Source organism: Aplidium turbinatum, chromosome 2, assembly GCF_918807975.1.
Source record: "Aplidium turbinatum chromosome 2, kaAplTurb1.1, whole genome shotgun sequence".
NCBI classification, from domain to species: Eukaryota; Metazoa; Chordata; class Ascidiacea; order Aplousobranchia; family Polyclinidae; genus Aplidium; species Aplidium turbinatum.
In genome coordinates this window covers 48,135,265-48,158,160 of record NC_137473.1, presented here as the reverse complement: position 1 = coordinate 48,158,160, position 22,896 = coordinate 48,135,265, and the positions used below count along the sequence as shown (strand labels likewise).

The 22,896-nt window shown below is 39.2% G+C and overlaps 2 protein-coding genes across 2 annotated transcripts; both read left to right on the top strand.

The window, feature by feature from the left end:
- The first annotated feature begins 2,301 nt into the window (after positions 1-2,301).
- Positions 2,302-11,623, top strand: LOC145764356 (uncharacterized). The gene is made up of 4 exons (XM_082575972.1): positions 2,302-2,508; positions 2,708-3,382; positions 10,264-10,476; positions 11,549-11,623. Exons 1-4 carry the CDS (start codon positions 2,302-2,304, stop codon positions 11,621-11,623), a joined length of 1,170 nt encoding a protein of 389 aa, XP_082432098.1.
- A 9,642-nt stretch (positions 11,624-21,265) lies between these two features.
- Positions 21,266-22,177, top strand: LOC145764355 (uncharacterized). The gene has a single exon (XM_082575971.1). The coding sequence runs from the start codon at positions 21,266-21,268 to the stop codon at positions 22,175-22,177; it is 912 nt and encodes a 303-aa protein (XP_082432097.1).
- The last annotated feature ends 719 nt before the right edge of the window (positions 22,178-22,896 follow it).

Here is a 22,896-nt window from a genome sequence, read left to right as displayed (position 1 = left end):
TCTCTTCAATTCATCAAATATTTGCCCCCCCCCCCCAAACTTTTTTTCTGGCTACGCCGCTGGGTGGAATGGTTACTGGTTATTGAGTGGTAAACGATCCATCAACCACTCCTGCTCACAACAAGTGAGTTCCCCAAAGAACGCAAATATTATAAGAGAAAAACATTTTGCACAAATTAAGTTGAAAACAATGGATATTCATCCCGCCAGAGCAACGCATGGCCTACTAAGGACTTCTTTGGTAGCCACTTTAACAAGTCGAAATTCTGCCATTGAAATTGATCAGAATGAAACCGCCAACCAATCATAAGCTACGGTTTAAGTGAAGTAAAAAACGGCGAAAAGAAGATCATACAAAGCAAATTAAGTGATGGATTTTTTTGTCAGCCGGTTGGCTTAGGGGTTAAGGTTCGGGCTAGAAAGTAGTCATTTCATTGACGCGTGTTCGATTCTCACCATTGCTGTTGCTCTTTTTCTTCTGTAATTACCAAATAAAGTTCAAAACAAGCATTAACTCTCTGGATGAGTGCTAGAAGGGTCACAATTGGACGGTAGCCTCTTATAACACGTTCTGATTGGTTGGCGGTTGCATTGTAGTCAATTTCAGTGGCAGAATTTCGACTTGTTAAAGTGGCTAACGACTTCTTTCCATTCAGCGGCACTTAATGGATAGAATAGTTCCCCAGCAACAACACTTCAACAATCGGAAACGTCACTCTGTCAATCTTGGTGACCGGCCCTGCGTCAAAAACCTCTACATACAAGTATGCGAAACTACCAGGAATAATCTATAAAGGCTTTGTCAGTCTTCAGATAAAGATTCAGCTTGATATCTTCAAGACATAAGTACTTTCCTGGGTATAATTGGATTTCCGCAAGATGATGATGTTGTTTTTGCTAGTTTGTTTTATTTGTTTTTGTCATTGTTTTCATGTCGTCAAGTTATGGCCTATCTATTTTGTGATTCGTGCAAGGCATGGTGCGCTGCGCTTGAAATGGCTTTGCCCGTGGTAGGATTTCTTTGTGGGGTTTTCTTTGCCTGCCTTGCTCTTATTTGCTATGAGCTAAACGCATCAAGACGTGTTCCCCTTACGACCATCAGCACTCTTGATAACGCACCATGGCCGATCTTCATAGCAACTGTCCATACAAATCTTAAATATATCAGATAAAGCTATGTGGGCTAATAAAGCTATAGGCTAGCCTAAATTTATGTTTTTTATTTTATTTTTTTGTAACATTTTATTTTTTTATTTTCCCTTTACATCTTAAATTTTTCTGAAGGTTGTGACCGTGCCAAATTTTTTTTCAACTCAATAACTTACTTTGGTCACAAGCACGTTTTAACGTTCGCGTTTTGTCGCTTCTACCTTTTTCTCGACCTTTGCTATGTTGACGTGTATTGTTTTTGATATGATGGTCAGAAATAAAAACAACTGAACTGAGCCAAAACCCTACACTCATACATCTGTGTGATTCATAGGCTATCCTTAGACAAGCAGGCCTCGGCTAAAAATGATTTCAAGGGCTCCTTTTACCCTCTCTCCTGGTCATAGCATTTTTTCACAAATTGGGACTAGGTGGGCAAATTTTTAAAAAAAGGCACTTTTACCGCGAGAGTTATGTTAAAAAGGGTACTTTTCACGCATAAATGATGGGAAAAGGGGTATTTTTTCCCGAGCGTAAAACATTTAGGCTAAGCTTAAAAATGTAGATTTCTCAGGCAAATTGTGGGTAAAAAGGCATATTATAGCTTGACTAAACTTTTGAGACCCATAGACTAATTGATTCCTATATTCCTATTTCACAATGTCAACTCAAAGTCAGGGACCGTCTACAAGCTGGCTAAGCAAATGCGACGTGACAATCAAGACGTTAGTGGTGATAAACCCATCAAAAATGGTGCTGGTGAATTCTCCCTCGACGAGGAAGGAAGGAAGGTCGCTTGGAAACAATACTATGAACGACTTCTCAATGTAGAGTTCCCCTGGAGCCCGGATAATCTCTCAGATGAACCATCAGTCGAGGGCCCTAGTGTACCAATCACCACCGAGATGATCGAAAAAGCCATCAGTAAGATGCGCATGGGCAAAGCTCCTGGTCCTTCAGGAATAATAGCAGAGATGCTAAAGCTAACAGGCGAAGCTGCAGTTGCTCTTATACGAGATTGTTGAAGCTATTGTTAGCGAGGGTCGTATACCAGCAGATTGAGAAGAAAGTTACATCGTCAACATCTATAAAGGTAAAAAGGGTGCCCTTGATAGGGGTAATTACAGAGGCTTGAAGCTGCTTGACCAGACCATGAAAATACTTGAGAGAGTGACAGAACAATTGATTAGGCAACAAGTGCAGATTGATGAAATACAATTCGGCTTCATGCCAGGTCGAGGTACAACTGACGCCATCTTCATCATCCGTCAATTTCAAGAAAAACACCTTGCCGTAAACAAGACTCTCTATATGGCCTTTGTAGACCTAGAAAAAGCCTTTGATCGAGTGCCAAGAAAGGTGATTTGATGGGCCATGCGAAAGCTGAGTGTTGAGGAATGGCTAGTACGGAGTACATGTACGGATAGTACAATCAATGTACCTGAATGCTAGGAGCTATGTGCGTGTTGGGGATGGGCACAGTAACATTTTCAAAGTAGGCGTAGGTGTGCATCAGGGTTCTGTATTGAGCCCACTGCTCTTTATCATTGTCTTGGAGGCCCTGCCACTCGAACTGCGCACAGGCTGCCCTTGGGAGCTGTTGTACGCTGATGACCTTGCCATTATCGACACCTCATTGGAGTCACTAGTTGACAGAATCGCCGCCTGGAAGAAGGGAATGGAAGCAAAGGGCCTAAGAGCGAACATGCGTAAGACCAAAATAATGATCTTTGGCATCAACCAGAACTCCCTAAGAAGATCAGGAAAGCACCCTTGTTCGGTATGCCTAAATGGAACCGGTAGCAACTCTATCTTCTGCACTAAGTGCTCACACTGGGTCCACAAAAAGTGTAGTAGAATTAAAGGGTCACTCAGACCGGGCCCACACTACTCATCCCCACGCTGTCAGGGCACAGCAAGACCAATAGATGGCAGGCCGGTAAGCGAAGTTGAGGTTGAAGGTGGCACACTTGACGTGGTAGCTGACTTTTGCTACCTTGGTGATACCATGTCTTCTGGAGAGGGGTGTGAGCATGCGGCTATAACTCGGTGCAAGTCAGCCTGGAAAAAGTTTAGAGAACTCCTCCCTATCCTCACAAGCAAGCAACTTCCTGCTGCAACCAGAAGACAAGTTTACTCCAGTTGTGTGAGGAGTGTCATGCTCTATGGCTCTGAAACGTGGGCTACTTTATCAAGCATCGTCAAGCGCCTACAACGTAATAAAAGAGCGATGGTAAGATGGACCTGCCCAGTCAAACCTGAAGACAACATCCATTTTGAGACTCTGCTATCAAAGCTCAAATTAAAAGACATCAGTGAAGTCCTCCAATTAGGCAGACTGAGATGGTTTGGTCACGTTGAGCGCAGCTCAAGCTGGATCTCACAGGTCAGATGTGTCAACATCGCAGCACAGCGGTGTCAAGATAGACTAAAACTTTCTTGGGAAGAACTTATAAAACGTGACCTTGTAGCCCTGAACATGGACTCTGCCATCCCAATAAATCGCGAGGTGTGGAGGGGAAGTCTTCGTTCTCGACAAACAGACAGGCCACGCCCTCGACATGAGGATTAATTCATGGCCTGTATAATCAAAATTGGTTGATGATGATGATAGTTCATCCCCGCCCACAATATTTTATAAATAATAATGTAATAAAATTTAATCTAGCAACATTTAGTTGCAGAGGTCTCTGTACTAAAGTAAAAAGAAACAACTATGGTAATAGCCTATATGAAACACGACTGCTAAGATATTATATCATAATGAGTTGAATCATCAAACTTCATTAATTCAGACATTTAGTTTAGAATCTCACACAACATTTGAGGTACCCTACTCACATCACAAATTGATAACACAAGCCAACGCACTTTTTGTGTCAGCATAGTAAATGTCATTCTAGGGTATATTTTGGGTGCTGAATTCAAAAATCACATCAGATTTTTTGCATCACATCAGGATTTTATGATATCTGGATGCTGTTTTGGTAAAAATGGGCAAAATCGACTCCTGATCTGTATTGGTAGACTATGGCGTTTCATGGAATTTGAACTCTTTTTTGTCAACAAGGTCTGTGATAAAGTCTAAATTCATCACGATAAAGTCTAAAGTCTACACAAGAGATACAAACATAATATTAATGAAAACATTGAGGTATTCCAAGACCTATTTTATTCTTTTTATTTTTAGTTTTATTGAAGTGTGGTAACTTGAACCTAATTCTTCAAAGTTTATCTGCTAACACTAAACGTTCAACGTCATTTTTTTTTACAAGAGTAGGCTACATTGTTACTTTTTTCGTGTTGAGAAGTAGGTTTGATGGCTGTGCAAATCCCCAATACATATTTTAAACCTTTTGGTTTTGCCATCTTTTCCTTTTGTTGGTGCTACAGTTGTGTGTTTGTAATGTCATTTGTTATTATGTTTGCGCCAGCAAAGAAAAATAAAATTGAAGAAATTGAATAGAATAGAGTAATAGACACTTAAAAATAGGTTCAATTCTACAGAAAATTCACATGCACATTTGGGAAACGTTACTCTGGACAAACTTTCGCTTGCATGATTTTTGTGAATGTTGTGAGTGGATTTAAGATTTCCATTGATCTATCGTCTTAGGTTTTCCACACAAGCTTTACATGCAGCATGTGTGGAGCCCATGATTTGTCCTGATCACCCAGGCGAATTTTAAAGTATGTAAGATATGCTTGTTTTACAAAACTTGTTATGGTTTGCCTTTGGTTAGGAACAGTAGCCTATAACTGCTACATATGTAACAAAGAACATCAGGGTCATTTTCACACTTTTTTGAAGATGTCATTCTGCTACTTATTCACACCACAAACAGAATTAACACCTTGCTAATATGAAAAAATCTGAATACATGAAAGTTCAAATAAGAATGAGTCATAGACAAGTTTCACATGCGCTTAAATCTCCATGTTCAGCGAAAAAGATAAAACCGATGTTATTTATCAAAAAGTAGAATGGTACTAAGCATTCAGGCGAAAGTGAATGTAACCCTGCCGGTAAGGGGTGGTTTATGGACAGTTCTCAGAAGGTACATAAGTTGGATGGTCTACCATAGACAGATGGTCCACTAGCCAGATGGTCTAGGTGACTCGTTTGACCAGTGGACCATCTAGCTAGGGGGGCTTCTAACTAGTGTACCTTCTGAAGGTAGGTCGGTCACTCCAATGGTCATGGTGTCATCATACATCTCCAAATGTTACAAAATAAAATCATTTCCATAAATGTGACAAATTTTGAAACACTTTTGGCTCATAAGGTCTTTATAAAACGGTAACAGTAAGAGAAAATTCGGCCAAAAAGCCAATATTATGAGAAAAAGTATCATGCAAACATCTCAAAAACCTGATGTGATGGATAAAATCTGATGTGATTTTTGAAATCAGCAGCCTCAATATACCCCAAATCACATCTTACATTGCAGACACAAAATTTTTTATCTTTTTTGTTGGCCTGTGTAATTAATCTGCTTGAATAGAACATTAAGGATATTATGAGTAAGGTCAAAGGTAGGCTCATAAGTTCTAAATGTTTGTTCAAGCTTTCCATTTAGCTGTTCATTCTTTAACTTGGATCTAACTTAAACAAAACATAAGTCTTAAAAATTGCCCACCTAGTTTCAAACTAGGGGGGCAAAGAAAGGGCTAGGAGGGCAAGCAAAAGGACTAGGTGGGCAATTGCCCATCTAGTTTATATGTGAAAAGATGCTATGCTCCTGGTGCTGGGCAGGATAGGCTACGGATCAGGGATCCACAAACGTAGTCTACCGGAGCTAGGCTATTGTCAAAAAATTGCTAAGCACTTTGAAAAGTTTTTTTTTATCAATCAAATTTAAAAAAATGACTTAAAAAATGAACAAGCATCACTGGATTTGATGGATTGTTGGAGATTGATAGAAGTTCTTTGCAAGCTTAACCCTGCTGGCCCGGCCGCAAAATTCTTTTCCCACGTACTTTTTGTTACTTCGCATAGAGTTTGTATTAATAGCCTACAGTGTGAATGCAAACATTTTTAGTTGGTGTGTTTGGTTCAGTGGTTTCATCTTGAGCCTTATGTTCGTGAGGACGACGGCGTGAGGACGACGACGTGAGGAGGACGACAGAAGTCAATTTTTTTCTTTAAATTAATTTTTGCGGTGCAAGCTTTTCAAAAAAAGTAAGGTTAGGCTTAATTCTTGATCAATTCGGAAAATCTTACTTTTAGAGTGACCAGAATCAATTTCTTTTCACAACTTTTTTAAACTTGACTAGACTAGGTGTGTTTTCAGGCACGTTATTTTTCAAGTTCAATGATTAGATTTAGACCTGGAGGGCGAAAATTGGCTGCTGAAGCTGAATTTGAAAACCACGCGAAAAAATGAATCGGAAAAAACAGTTACACGCGCCTCGCGGTAACCAGTAGGCTAATGGCTGCACTTACAGAAATATGCAAATGAGACAAAAAATTCCTGGGAAAAAAAATTCGCGGCCCGGCCACCAAGTTTAACAGAACGAAGCTTTCTCTTATTGTTTGTGATTCAGAAATGATTTCTTCATAGACACTAGACAGGCTATTAACAGGTTTCTGCCACAATAAAAACCATTGCTGAAAAATGACCCACACTGATCATAGTTGGTGCAAAATACCATGTCATATTTTTAGGCAACTTGGAGAAATATAAATAAAGCGTCCAGTTGGTTACATTCAGCTTGTTAGAAGAGCGGTTCGATTCTTGAAAGATAAACCTAGTCAACGTGTAGGCGATTCCGCAGTTGTCATTTTTATGTCCGTGGTGGAAAAAGCCGGTTTAGGTTACAAACTCAGACTTCTGGGGGTTATTGTTCCACCAAACTAGCCTATTATTTGAAGAAAAGCAAGTGTATTTCCTCTTTGCTTCAGATATGCACACTTGCACAGTTTTGCACACATTCATATGGAATTACATAATAATAATAATGTTAGTTTTTATATAGCGCTGTATCCATCGCAGAATGCGTTGCTCCTCAGCGCTTTACAAAGCAGACAGTGTCAATGCAGCCGTATAAAGGCGCAACTGAGTACATTATTACCCGAATCCACTCCATTGCTCAGTGCCAAGCAGAAATTAGATTCAGTACCATTTTTAAAAAGTCTTTGGTATGACCCAACAAGGTATCGAACCCATGCCTACCGATTCAGAGGCGGGCGCACTAACCACTAAGCCACCGAGCCACATGAGGAAAAATGAGTACGACATGCAGGAAGTGGGTGCACGGAAGATGTGCAAAGATGAAGAGAGTGACATGCAGATTCGGAGATGGATTTGGATGTGAAAGATGCAAGAAGATTGAAGAAGGAATGGTTGGTCCTGTTGAAAAGCTGAATGACGAAGTTGAATCAGTGAATGCCTTTTGCTATCTAGGAGATAGATTGAACGCCAGTGGTGGTTGTGAAGTGACAGTGAATGCAAGAGTAACGTTTGGTTGGGTGAAATTCAGAGAGTGTCGAGAGTTGTCATGTGGTAGAGGATTTCTGTTCAAAATGAGAAGAAGAATTTATACTAGTTGTGTGAGATTTGCAATGCTGTACGGAAGTGAGACATGGTGCGGGAAAACGAATGGGCGATTTCAAGAAGAACTGAGAGAGCGATGGTGAGAGCAATGTGTGGTGTGAAGCCAGTGTGAAGCTGATGGATAAAAGGAATTCTGAAAAACTACTGAACTTGCTTGGATTGAATGAGAATGTTGATAAGTTGGTGAAAGCGAATGAAGTGAGATGGTATGGGCATGTTTTGAGAAGGGATGAGGATAATGTTTTAAGAGCGCTGGAGTTACAAGTGGAGGGTTGTAGAAAACAAGGAAGACCCAAGAAAACGTGGAAAATGCAAGTTGAGGAGGAAAGCAAAAAGGTGGGCTTGACAAGAGAGGACGCGTTAGACAGATTAATGTGGAGGCAGGGTATGAAGGCGATTGCAACACTTGGAGGTTGTTACGGACAATCGTTTCCCAAACCAAACGTCACATAAAACTGTTAAGGTCTACTTAATCTGGCGTCTTACGTCATGGAATATTTCTAAAAAATGCGCAGAGATTTCATCATTCTTTTGCAACACCTGTGAACTATTTCATCATATTAAATCTTGAATTACGAAATGTTGCATTAGCCAAATTTACCTCGTGCTGGAATGAATTACGTCACAGATGCAAGTTGTGTGGTTTGAAATATCCCAAGTCAGTTTCGCCATTTTTGAATTGTCGCTGGAAAGGTTGGTCGAATATTAAAACTGTTTTGCTTGTACTTACCAACTGGACGAAATTTCCGTCTTTTATCCCAGAAATCTGTATTGTGATGACAAGTTTTCTACTGCGTAGTGCATACGCGTTTGATTAATTTTTAACAGCCTGTGTTGCTGAGTTTTTCTTGAAATACAATTCGTGAAGAGGCTTCAGAAGTGTGTTTCCCTGGTTGTTATCGCATACAGACGAAAGGATTCGGGAATTTTATGTTAAAACTTTCCCACGGAGATATTATGGTATTCCGCTGTGATCAGAGGTGAATCCGGCCACCCTCGGAAACGGGGACATCACCAGATTAAAACTGGACTACCGTACTACAACTAGTCAGTTTTATTGTAATAATAGACTACCGCAAAGACTAAGCAACTGAGAACGGAGCGTATTGAGACGTTGTTGCTAACTCTCAAGTTTTTAAACAGTCTTCGTCGTGAATCCTGCTAAGATATTTTAGGATGCATGGATTGCCACTAAGTTTGGCTCATGCGTACCAAATTGCGTATATCTGGTTTAACTCTTGCCTTATCTGCATGGCTGCGCAGAGCGACGATGCAGGCTACGCCACATACGTAGTTTCAGTTTCAAATGTTTCGTTTATTCATAACAAAAAACAACAAATTGATGACGAGATTTTAAAATAACAATATTCATGTAACAGTGAGCCGGGCTAAAAAAAAGTAAGGGTATTAGTTATTATCGAGCTGATCAAAAAATGAATAGAATAGAGTATTGGACCAATAAACCCAGCTGACCTTACAAGGAAAGTAATTTCATCACCATAAAAAATCACAATAAACAACAATATCACTTTGCAAACACGTCTTGTGAATCAACTCACACAATAGTAAAACTACCAACAAGCTTGATTGCTAATCAGATTACAAGGACATCGCCTAGTTCTTACCCAGACAGCAAAATCTGTGACTTTTGCATTGATTCAACGTTTGCAGATGTTGGATCAATGTAAAAATAGCGGATTTTGCTGTCTGGGAACGTTTCAAATATGTGAACCTTTCACGGAACTGTACGGCGTACGCTGCAGTAATTACCGTTGGAAACAGCGATCTTGTATTGTGTATTTATCGCCACCTAGTGTGCTGAACTGTATTTGGCAACCCTGGTTTCTCGAACATGTTCTCTGCCATGAGCATAGACATCATATAACAACTAGACTGCGCATCGTCATCTCTCTTCAGGTGATGGGGGGCCCGCCCCGCCCCCCAGAAATTTTGTGAGGAATTGTTGAAATTGTATGTTTTCGCATCAAATGGTTTGATATGCTTCTAAACAGCTGATATTAGTCCCACGGCGGATTCAACTTATTTCTGGGGGGGGGGGGGTAATTTTTTGTTATTATTATGATTGAAATTATCCATGGATCAGACTCCGTTATTTTCTTTCATACAAGTTTAAATAGGGGAGATGTAGGATCAATGATCCACCGTCGTATATTGCCCCTACAAAAAATAGGAAAAGTTTTACACTTTTTGTGACAAGATTTGTGATTTGTCCAAACTTGGAAATCTAACGTTTCATTCTGATTACAAAAAGACAGATGATGTTTCATGTTTTTGGTTGGTTAAAGTAAATTTCAGAACCTCAATGTGTAGTGTGTAGATCCATAACCTAGAAAGTAATGTGATAATCTATTTTATCTCAAGTTATAGGCAATTTAGTGTTTTAGCTGTGCGTCAAGTAATCTGAATTGAAAAGATAAGCATGTTAGATTTTTTACATCATTAACTAAAATGGCCGCATGTGGGAAGTATGGTCCACGTGTTGTTGATCCCCTAACATTACTATTGGTGTTTTTCAAAGTAACATGCCTACATTTAGGCAAAAAAGGGACTGAAGGGAAACTTCACTAGTGAAGACATCACTTCAGCTGCAACAGCAGTTATTCACCATAAAATTGGTTTACGAGAAGCTGCCAGAAGATACAACCTCAGTCACACCACACTTAGACGGTACATAACAAGGGCAATGCAATCTTTCTCACAACATACTGAGCAAATAGTGCTAGCAAAGCTTAACATGAATGCAAGACAAGTAAGTATAAGATGTTTCTATACAAAAGACTTTTTGACACTTGTTAAAAATAGGCGGTCAGGAGAAGCGGTGAATAAAAGCACTTACGTCACGTAACGCGGGTCTGCGTCAGTGATTCAAAGCCTCTACAAATATGCGAAACGGCCAGGATTAAGCTCTGCAAAAAGCTTTCCCAGTCTAAGGATAAAGATTCAATTAATCTAAAAAATTAACAAGAACCGACTTTTTCATATTTATAAGTCATTATAGCTTTGGTAGAGAGGTACTTTTTAAAAACCATAGACAGACAATCGATAACAACTTAATAACATTGAATTGCATAATTCAAAATTAATACAGAAATGAAATAGATACATAATTTCGAACGTTTTCGGCAAAACTTTCTGCCCTCTTCAGGAAAATATCTTAATTCATCTAAACAAAACAGTTATTCGTGAAATGTTAATAATAAATGACTGAAATTCAATAAAACTGCACTGACCTGCGTACAAGCAACAACTGACGAACAAACACAAAAGGTGGTAGCAATCTGTCATAATTATGCGGGAGTGTGGTCATGAGACGAGATAGTGAGCGGACAACATAACATAAAATAAACGTAAGCTAATACAAATTCAACAAATAAAGCAGCACAACCCCAGGCTCAACAAACAATTATTCGCTGGAGGGGCATCTTTTTTGTTGAATTTGTATTAGCTTACGTTTATTTTATGTTATGTTGTCCGCTCACTATCTCGTCTCATGACCACACTCCCGCATAATTATGACAGATTGCTACCACCTTTTGTGTTTGTTCGTCAGTTGTTGCTTGTACGCAGGTCAGTGCAGTTTTATTGAATTTCAGTCATTTATTATTAACATTTCACGAATAACTGTTTTGTTTAGATGAATTAAGATATTTTCCTGAAGAGGGCAGAAAGTTTTGCCGAAAACGTTCGAAATTATGTATCTATTTCATTTCTGTATTAATTTTGAATTATGCAATTCAATGTTATTAAGTTGTTATCGATTGTCTGTCTATAAGTCATTATGTATTTAAGATGTTTATTTGTGTGTGGTGTTTGCATTTCAGATATTTTCCAATGATGAAGAAAATGCTTTATGTAACTACATTCTGAAAGCATCGAAGATGTTCCCTATGAACTGACGGCATATGAATTTGCTACAGAGAAAAATCTTTGCATCTCTTCAGGTTGGTCAAAAAATAAAATGGCTGGTGAAGATTGGCTCAAAAGGTTTAGAAACAGGCATAAGGACATTTCATTTTGTCAGCCTGAAGCAACTAGCTTGGCTCGAACTTCTGCATTCAACAAAAATAATGTTAAAGCTTTTTTTTATAAATTTAGAAACGGCGCTGAAAACCAGTTCTACTGCTACAATTCCACCTAGTAACATACATAATCTGGACAAAACTGGCATATCAACTGCACAGAAACCACGGGAAATCTTCGCCCAAGCTGGATTAAAGCAGGTGGGAAGAATAACATCAGCAGAACGTGAAGACAACATAACAATGTGTGCATGTTGAAAAGGAGTGATCTTCCTGACGTCAGCACTACCTGACTACTCACTATAAAACAGCGAGCATTGTGTTCGTTGTTGAGATTTACAGTACTTTCTTCTCAAATAGAATACTAAGCCTTGTTTTTAATAAGACAAAACGACTCACCTTTAAACTGACAGTCCTTCCAGCCAGCAGCATCACAAAAGTACACACCGCTTCTGGACTATAGGAAGTTGGAAGTGAAACTACTGAAGGGCGTTCCTACATTGTAGATGCTTTGGTAGGTACTTGCTCTTGTCCTATTGACATATGTGGAAAATTATGCAAGCATCAGTCCAGTGTAATTTTCATGAACAACTGACTCCAAATCATGTGTATAAAGGCACGCCTGAAGAAAAGAGACGGTACGTGTATATTGCCCTTAGTGATACACATAGCATCAGTTCGAGTTTTTTCGAAAGCTCAATGCTGTGTGGTGGTGAGAATTCTTTGGAAAAAAGTAGTGAAGCTGTTTCTGAAGGTAGTTCGACTGCAATTCAAGCCGAACACTCTTCTGGGCAGGAACTTGCATTCGAAGGAAATGATGCAATACGTTGGCCAACGTGCGTGGATGCCAGTGTCGTGAATGAGGAAAGTCTTGAGCAATATCTCGACGTCCACAGGGAGCCCCAAGAGGTGCTGCTCCACTTGGAAAAGGATGAAAGCCTTCAGGTCTTGCATGTCCACCTTCCAAAGGTCCTAGAAATCTAGCATTTAACATTAGGAAAAACCAGCCAAATGCCACCGGACATTAATTTTTATGCTTTCTATCAAACCAGGCAACAATGAGCGACTGGCAATCGTGACTCCCCCCTTTTCAGGGATAAAACGGGTGTTTGTGACCGCAGAGAACCTGGAGCCAGCTTATGTAGTGTACATGACGTTCTACTGTATATATACGCCCCCTAACACCACATTATCTGCATCTTATAAGGAACTGACTGCACCAGTTCGTTAAAAAAAACTGAACTGAGTGCACCAGTTCCAAGACATTGAAACATTACAATGTGCTTTTTGCGTTCGGAGGTTCTCGTGGGTTTCGTTTCGAGTTGTTATTCATAATTGGAAATAGAACGAAACCAAGACAGAACTACTAGGAGGCTATACTTTCAAACCTTAAATGGATTTGAAATTCACACGTAGGCTGTAAGCTACATTGCATAAGTTGACGACCATTGCAGCATTAGGCCTTCGCCCATTCTGGAAACTTGTAAGAAAAACTACTTTTACGTTTCAGCAACAAACAACACTTCAAACTTACTGCAAAAGTCAGGACTAACATGGGTTTTAAAACAAAGTGTTGATGGGCAGCCAAATAATAAGCCTAATTTTAAGTGCTTCACACTTCGTCCACGGTTGCCAGGTATTCTTCAAATTCTCAGATATATTGCAATAAGATTTAGTTTTATACTTGCAAGTTCAAATTAGGCCAAGAATTCCAAAATTATGATCCAGCAATAACAAAATAGTAGCATAGTTCTAAACAAAAACCATGCCAATCGAAGCAAAAGTTGTTGTTTTGGGCTACGTTTACATGACGTTTCATTTCGCCCGACAGGAAAATTTTTCGTGTCGGTAAGTCCGCCAGACGCGTAGTCCGTTCACATGCAATGACCGAAATGAGATTCGAGCCGGTCTGGATTTCATTGCGGTCATTTCAACAGAAATGAAACCGAAATGAAGTCGTTGCGGGTATGTAAACGCACCCGCAATGAGATCCTAGCAACGAGATTAGATCTGGTGGTTTGAGTGTAGTTAATGAACTGGTAGAGTATTTATTGGTAGTGTTGTGTGTAAAGGCATAATACAGAATGTTTGTTGTGTGTTAGTGAATAGCCTACTTGGCATTTCAATGTTTTAAGATTTGCGAACTAAATATATTTAACTGTTGGTATTTGTGAACATTAGGCTACCTTGCTGACTGACAGACATATGAACTTTATTTATATCTTGTATTTGCTTATTTTGATAATTTGTGCAGCCTAAATGAAAAAGCACAATCATTTAATAAGACATGTCTCCAAAGTTGTGTGTAATCTTTTGTGCATGTTGGACATCTTTTGGAATTCTGGTACTGTACATCTTTTGGAATTGCATGTGTGGAACCTATGTTTTGTTTATAGAAAAGTAGTGAAATTGGTAATCACTCATTTTAAAGTAAGTATTACTATTTCAATATACGGGATTGATTTACCATGCAGCACTCCAGTACACCACCGAGAAATGAAAGAACATGCAATACGTAAGTATGTGCTGAACATGTTTCATGTTACATCATTTCAGTTTGAATCATTTGTATAGGTGTTGCGACCGTGGCAAATTGCCCATTTTACTATCTTATTTCGGTTCCAAGCATGTCACAAAGTTACCGTATTGTCGCTTCAACGTTTTTCTGGACCTCTGCGAAGTTGGCATATATGGTTTTTTTATTGTGATGGTCAGAAATAAAATCAACTGAACTACTGCCTCGGAAAAATTACTTGTATGCACATTGAAGGTTAATTTTATCAATGATTTTTCTAGAGGTACATTTATGTTAGTTACCGTAATTTCTTCTTTTTCGCTAGTTACTGCATGCAAAAGCTTTATTGACTTATCATGTAAACTTTGGCTATTATTACTGCAGATATTTCACTGATGCATGGTTGGATGTACAATTTAAGTTTTTTTTTTCTTGGTTGTTATTGTTCACACAAGCATTATTCACTAATTGCCTCTTGACTTTGTCTACAGCAACCATGAAAACGCACCCAAACGACGAAGGGTGGAATATCCAACTGAAGATGATCAACAAATCATAACCATCAGCCTCAGCGAACCTGAAGGAATTCAATTCAAGAAAACACCAGAGAAGCGGTGGAAGTGGGACAGTGAAAAGGTTCAGGTTTTATTGGAGAACTTGCAGACATACAAAAATGATATGGACATGAGTGGCCTTGACTTTCAATCAGATTTGGTGCAGTGCTACTCCAAGGTGAGGGAAATGATGGCAGAGTCTTACCCAGTAGAAGATTTTGAACCTTGTTGTACTGCAACAGTAGAAGATACAGAAAACATGACACCGCAAGAGTTTCATGCACACAGGAAAACTTCTCAAAAAATAGAAAAATTGAAAAAGATGGCTACAACCGCATAAAAAGCAAGGTTAAAGAACTCAGATCGGGATACAAGACTGCAATTGACAAAGGATCCCGGTCTGGTTCTGGACGTCTCATAGTTGAGAACTTTGACAGCTTAAAAGCGATATGGGGTGGGTCACCTTCCGTGGCTTCATTAAGTTTTGGAGAATGTGGCCTCAATATTTCCAACACCCAGATTCTTGGTGACGATCGTGCTGAGCAATTGGAGGCTAGTGTAAGCTTGGAGCAGCAAGACAAGGATAGTATACGAAGCAAGCTTACAAAGAAGTTGTCTACACATCAACGCGATGTGCTTCAAATGAAGCTGACTCAAGAAGAACTTCATCTAAAAAGAGAGGCCATCAACGCGATGAAAGAAAACGCCCAAGCTACTCGTGATGCCATTTGTTCTATGTCGCAGTCGATGGCAACCATTGCAGAGAGCCTGAAAGAAGGGTTTACAGCAATTGCTAATGGCATTGTGCAATCCCAACAAATGAATAAAAATTTGTAAATCACTAGGTCTACCATGCAATACCGGTACTTGAAAAAAATACTTTTTCTGCTGCATAGCCATTTCTTAGAAGCCAATTGCATGAGGAACATAATGGAAAAGTGGTTTGGATTTAAAATTAATCATTAATTGTTGAGTAGTTTTTGGGAAAATTGAATTGCATTTTTGTTTATTTGTATGCCTCCCGGGGCAGTTTGTCTGTTTGTATCTTAAGGGATTATCTTTTGTGCCTGGAATGTGAGACCTATTTTTGGTAAATTTGGAGTGCTGATTTGAAAAATGTGATCAGTTTTTTCAGTGATCAGTTATCCCAAAGTAGGGATAAAACTTCCAATCTAAGGGCAAATTCCATGAAACTGAGAGGACTGACTCCCAATTGAAGCAACCGGCATTTCAGTATAGCAGCGTGAGGCAAAAATCACTCATGCGTAGAGGTTGCAGTTATTTCTCCCGAAATGAAAAACAACCGCAATTAAATTCCATGTAAACAAAAAGTTTTTCCCGCCGCTTTTAGATTTCGTATCGGTCGTTTTCGTTTTGCCACTCATGTAAACGCAGCCTTGGATTTGTTTGAAAGTATATTCTTCAAAAAGAGTTCTGTTTCGTTTCATTTCGACCTAAAGAGCTGCATTCGAAAAACTCGTACACAATAATTATAATTGACTTATTTTGCTTTCACATCATACAACTGCATAGCATTATCTGCAACTCCACAATAATACCTTGCGTAAATTATGCACCTGGCAACTCTACTTCAAGCTCAAACATCACTCTTTCTCGGAGAAATTTTCTCCTCCTGGGAGAAGTTTGAATCGCTTGCTGGTTTCTGATTGGTCAATTTTGCTTATGGTGCCGTCCAACAGTAGGTTTTACAAATACGCTACCGGTGTGGCCTCCACACTAGCCATAAAGACTTTTCCCAAAAACACGTGTTTCTCGGCAGTCGAGTGTAGCAAGAACAGCGATAGACACGTTTCAATTGACTAACAAAAGCAGCGGTTGAGAACTATGTGGCAAAAACTAGTGGTGCGGTATTGATGAGCCCAGCGTCATGGGCGAAACACGTGTCTATCACTGAGTTCTTGACACTCGACTGCCGAGAAACACACGTTTTTGGGAAAAGTCTTGATGGCTAGTGTGGAGGCTACACCGGTATGGTTAGCGAAACACGATGCTCGCTGTTTTATAGTGAGTAGTCACGTAGTGCTGACGCCAAGAAGATCCCTCCTTCTCAACTGTGCATATCCTTGGCGACAGTTAGTTTAGTTGTTTTCTTTCCACAATGGTAAGAATACAATTTACTAGCAAAAGCAGCGGTTGAGAACTATGTGGCAAGAACTAGTGGTGAGGTACAGATGAGTCCAAAAAAAAAAGTCCATAGTACGTATCAATCAATTGACGAATCCATGACCAAATTCAAAGGGAGATCTTTATTGAAACAATACAAAGGAACTGAGAAAGTTGAAGGAACACTTGGTGAAAGAGTCGTACAAAAAATTGTTGAATCTGTTCGTAGTGAGGTTGTTCTAATTTTTGACAGATTTTTTACATCTACTCATTTATTGGATTTAATTGGATATCCTGCAGTTGGAACATATAACAAAACCAGAAGAAATGTTGCAAAATTGAATGCAAAGTTTACTCAAAACGGTGAAAGTAAAATGGCTATCTGTGAAGCTATCTTTTGTGTATTCAGTGGAAAGATACCAAAGACGTTTTGCTCATGTCCAACTGTCATGAGCCAGAAGAAACGGTGTGTTCCGGCGGGTCAATTGCCCTCTTGATTATAATTGTGATGAATTTTGTAAACGTTGAATTTGCGTTGTTCCTGTGTTCTATCTGACGTGGCTTGCCTGACTACCAAGACTTTTCATCTCTGATTGTCGCTTTTTGCCGCGTGCTGTTGTTTCTGGAGACCATTTGCCTTTGTGTTGGGTTTCAGTATCGGTAAAGCAAGCTAGAGATATGCCATGCCAACTCTGCGCTATGTTTGAAATTCGGATTTAAGTGTAATCATTATTAAGAATTATAAGTGTGTACAAAAATTCAAATTTTTATCCCGACTCAATAAATCAATCCAGACTCAATGAATAAATCAAAAAAATACAAGAACTGATTGCAAGTATGGTTGAGGCAGGAAGAGGGATTGTAGGAAAGCAATGAGCGCCTACTCTTGTAACCACGGTGATCACTAGAAAGCAAAAAGATGGATCAAAGCAAGAAATTCCATGTCCTGTTCCCATTTCCTTCTACAATAAATATATGGGAGGAGTCGATCATGCTGACCAGATGATTAGCCTCTATGACTTGGATAGAGACAGCAAATGGTGGCGAAAAGTATTTTTCCGTCTGCTGCTAACTTCTGCGTTCAATTCATACATAATTTTCTGGGAGATAAATCACAAAAAAATTCCTATATTCAGTATTTTGTGAATCTTGCAGAAAGCATGATTGATTTGGGAAGAAACAAGCTTGGAAAAAGAAAGAAAACGAAAGGAATTGAAAGGCTTTCAGCATCTTTCAAGAAAATGGACGCCGTTGGTGTTGGAGAACATCTTCCACTGAAGCACAAAACCTAAAGAAGTTGCATTAAATGCAATACAAGAAAAATTGAAAAGAGAACCAATTATTTGTGTCAGAAGTGCAGTGCTCCTTTGTGCACGGACTGCTTTGCAGCGTATCATAGCTGAACTATGCATGCACCAGCTTGATGTGACAATTCTTTGAGCATTTCTTGTTCGAAATTGGCATGTTTTACTCGCAGACAATTCTTGAACAAACTTATTTTTGTGTTACACATTATAACAATTTTTAATTGTACAATACCAATGGGACAAAATTATCCCGAGAATGAATACTGTTGGGACACACATGTCCCACTTCAAAAACAGTGTAAAAAAATGGGGAATTAACAAAATCCACATAAAACGCTAATACGACATCTATTTGACTTGTTTTCAATAAAAAATAAACTTCTAAGTGCATTGTTTGAAATCGGTATTGAAAGGGTTAAATGAGTTTGATGTTGCATAAGCCTGTGATAATATAGACTGTCCTTTGGTGTACATATTTTACAAACATTGCTCATTTGAGTTGTTCTTTTGAAGTTACAGTACCTTTGTTTTTTGTATCACAAACCCTTCGTGATTATTAATACTGCAGCTTGTACGGTATTGTGCATTATGTGCTATGTGGAACTTTTAGTTGTTAGTGTTATGTTGTGATAATTTCATTATTATAAGCAAAAAATTGTGCATTTGAGTTGTTTGCTAAAGTGGTTGTGTAAGAAACGATTTTTTGCAATCCCTTATTAATTTCAAGGTTTTTGTTTATTTGTCACGGCTCAGTGACCCTACCGCATGAGTTTTAATCTCTGATTTTCATTTATCGAGGTCGTTCTTTTTGCGTTCTGACTAGAGCAGTGGTTTTCAACCAGGGTTCCGCGGAACCCTAAGGTTCCGCCAGGAAGTCTAGGGGTTCCACAAGTTTCCATTCAAATCCGAGAGCCAATTTTAATATTATATGCATATTGTTTAAATATAATCAAATATTGATTAGGGTTGCCACTATTAATAAATTTGCTACACTTTAACACGTTCGCTGCGATCCAGAATTTTCGTTGTTTTCTGGTGGTGCGATTACCTTTAACTTTCTGCTTTTCCGCCAAATTTCGTCGACATGTTTTGTACATGAATATATCTGAACATGAGTATTTTAATTTAATTTTATTAATCAAACGATGTTTTTTGCATAAGGCAATTAAATTATTGAACAGGGGTTCCTTGAGCTTTTGGAATGTTTCATTGGGTTCCGTTCCACCAAAAAGGTTGTAAACCACTGGACTAGAGTGATGGACGGTCACATTTTCTAAAATTTTATTCCGATGATGATTGACTATTTGTTCGTGGATTGCAAGTAAGTGGTTCGTATGTACATGAATAAAGTTTTAGTCAGCTTGGGTCAGTTTGTGATAGTTTGCGAATTTGAAGCCTTACCGTGGAGCCTTTCTTGTCGAGCAAAAAGCACAGATGTTGGATGCAAGGTCAGTTTATGATCTTGCAGAATTCGGTTGTTGCATCAGTTTAGAAAAATTTATCTGTTGCCATTTTTGGTCAGGCTTTGTGTTTAAATTAGGTCTTACTCTGTGTGAGTTAGCTTAATCTGTAAATTTACTTGTGTCCTGGGGTAGCCTTTTAAGGTCTACCAAGGATTGCTTTGCTAGGTCTGCGTTTGCGTGCCATCTAGCTTGTAAGCTTTGTTTCAACTGTAAATCTACTTGTGTCCTAGGGTAGCCTTTTAAGGTCTGCTAAGAATTGCTTTGCTAGGTCTGTGCTTGCGTGTCAGCTAACTTGTAAGCTTTGTTTCAACTGTAAATTTACTTTTGTCCTGGAGTAGCTTTTTTGAGTCTACCAAGGTTTGCTTTGCTAGGTCTGTGCTTGCGTGCCAGCTTGCTTTGTTTCAACTGTAAATTTACTTTTGTCCTGGGGTAGCCTTTTTAGGTCTACCAAGAATTGCTTTGCTAGGCCTGTGCTTGCGTGTCAGCTAACTTGTAAGCTTTGTTTCAACTGTAAATTTACTTTTGTCCTGGGGTAGCCTCTTTACGTCTGCCAAGAATTGCTGTGCTAGGTCTGCGCTTATACGCCAGCTAGCTCGTAAACTTAACTTTAATTGCTTTTAATTAATTGTACTTAAATTTGTGTCCTGCGGCATTCTTTTCAGGTCTGTCAAGGATATAGTTTAACTGGTAAGATTCCTTTGTCTTTTGTGTTAATCCCTTGGTGCGAGGTACCAATGTTGTAGACACTCAACCATTGTGATTTTTGTCACCTTTGATTTAAAATTTAAGGATTAGTTTTGTTTAATCTTTGCTTCCTCGATTGGTTAATTTTTTTGTACTGTCTTGGTTTGATGTTTGAGCAGCCACATAGGGTTGCAATTTTCTTGTTAAAGGTTTGAAGAGCCAATATATCAAGGTAGTCTTTATCAAACCTCAACTCAGATTACCAAAACCAGAACCAAGGTAAGTAAAATTTTTTGTAATTTTGAGCTTTTGTTACCTTGTTAATTATGACTAAGAGAAAAGACAGTCAGGGTTCGGAAAAAGGTCGAAAGGTTCTATAGAACCTCGCAATGAGGTAACTGATGTTGTTGAGCCTAGGTCTTCTAGGAGATAAAGATAGTGGGAGCCCGGTGGCCGGTACTCCATTCTTCTTAGCCCACTACTACTGAAATATCTTACACATTGGATGTAGACAATATGCAACTAGAGTTGAGCTCAATTATTAGAGAAGTCAACTCCCTCGTTCCAGAGAGTGCGTGTTACTGTTGCCGACGAGGAGTAAATGTGCATTTCTTTTGGAAAAAGTTTACACATGCAAATAGCTATTTTACTGGCTGATATTGTAAGTGGTCCTCTTCTCAAAAACAAGTTAAACAATATCGAAAGGGGGCTTTACAGATCAATGGAAAGGTGTGACTCGCTTGTCCCGAGGTGCAGTCAGAGCTTTTGTTCAATACCCCCTGTGCATGCGGATGGTTTGTCAGGTGGTGCTGTTCACTTCAGTGGCGTGACTGCTGAGGAAGTGGAGCAAAGGCCAGTCAAGATAAGCCCTCATGCTCCACCTTTCAAGTGCAGATGACGAGTTTCACTTAATATCTAATGACACCAGTGTTTTATGCTCTATTCCACAGGAAGATGTAGTGTCAGCTGTCGACATCAGTCATTGCAGCCTCTCGGTTCAGAAGACATTGGGAGTTTATTGGGATGCCTCTACTGATCGTCTGAGGGTACAGGTTATTGTCACAGAAAAGGAATTCAATCAACGAGGTCTTCTTTTGATGGTAAGCCAGGTCTTCGACCCAATGGGCATTCGGTGCCCGTTTGTTTTACCTGCGTGCGGGTTGCTTAAAGAAGCCTGTCGTCAGAAGTTGGGACGCAGATCTTCTATAGGTCCCAGGGTTAGGAATAAATCGTTAAGCGATCTTCCTGAACTTGAAAACGTGTCACTCTCGAGGAGCTTAACTCTTTCAGATAAAATCGTTTCCTCTGTTGAACTCCATACATTTTCTGACACCTCACTGAGTGGATATGGTGCATGCTGTTATGTTTTGATTCGTTACTCCGATAATTGTGTTACATGCAACTTTGTTATGGGAAAATCACGAGCAGTTCCTTTAAAACTCACTGGTGTACCAAGACTAGAACTTGTAGCTGCTGAAACAGCAGTCAAAATGAGCGCGTTTGTGGCACGCGAATTGAAGTGGGAAATTTCAAGATCTTTGTTGTGGACTGATGCTACCGTCGTTTTGCGTTATATCCACAACAGATCGTCCAGATTTCACACTTTTGTAGCCAATCGTTGGCACGTCATTTATTGTTTGTCGTCTACTGAACAGTGGCGTTTTGTTCCCACATCTTTAAATCCGGCCGACCTCAGTTCTCTAGGTGTGTGGCCTGAACAAATCGATGCTGCCAAGTTGTGGCTACAAAGTCCAGACTTTCTCTATGAGCACGAGACTAATTAGCCTAAGCAACCCGATTTCTTACGATATTTGTCTAAAGACACCCTTGAAGGGAAAGATATCAAACTTTGCAACACCCATTTAGCGACTGTCGCAGAAGATTCGTTGCAACATTAGTTTCGCCGTTTTTCGAACTTTCATGATTACGTTTGCCCAAAGGACATGTACAGTGATAATGGTGGCAATTTTGTGGCGGCAGAACATGAACTCAAACAAAGAATAAAGAACCTACAACAGAAGAAGGTTTGCGACAAACTTCTTCGAAACGAGACTAAATAATATTTTTTCTTTTGGTACAAAAACTGATGCGATCGATGATTGGAAATGCTACGCTTGACAAATTTGACCTTCTGACCTTGGTGGCGGAGATCGAAAGGATACTGAATAACCGCTCCATTACCCCACTTCCATTATCACAAAACGACTTGCAAGCTCCTACTCCAAGCATGCTACTCACGGGCTCTATATACTCATTATACTATCACGGGCTCATGACACTACAATACATTTTGTACAATAATACGGTATTTAACTACTTGAGTTCTGCATACGTCAAAATTTGTCAAAAAAAGTTTTTTAATGTCAAAAGTTTCAAATTTTAAATCAAAAATTCTCATATTTTGGGTAAAAAAATAATCGCCCTATTGATCAGCAAAACCACTCAAAATGAGTTACTAAGTATAATTGGTGAAGAAATCCAAGAAAAAATTGTTGCCACGGTG

Bases quoted from the DNA above. Each gene is read 5' to 3' on its own strand.
- LOC145764355 (XM_082575971.1), top strand. From the start codon at position 21,266: ATGCTCCACCTTTCAAGTGCAGATGACGAGTTTCACTTAATATCTAAT.
- LOC145764356 (XM_082575972.1), top strand. From the start codon at position 2,302: ATGAAAATACTTGAGAGAGTGACAGAACAATTGATTAGGCAACAAGTG. The intron at 2,509-2,707 runs GTGATTTGATGG...ATTGTCTTGGAG, and splicing joins TTGATCGAGTGCCAAGAAAG to GCCCTGCCACTCGAACTGCG. The intron at 10,477-11,548 runs GTAAGTATAAGA...TTTGCATTTCAG, and splicing joins TTAACATGAATGCAAGACAA to ATATTTTCCAATGATGAAGA.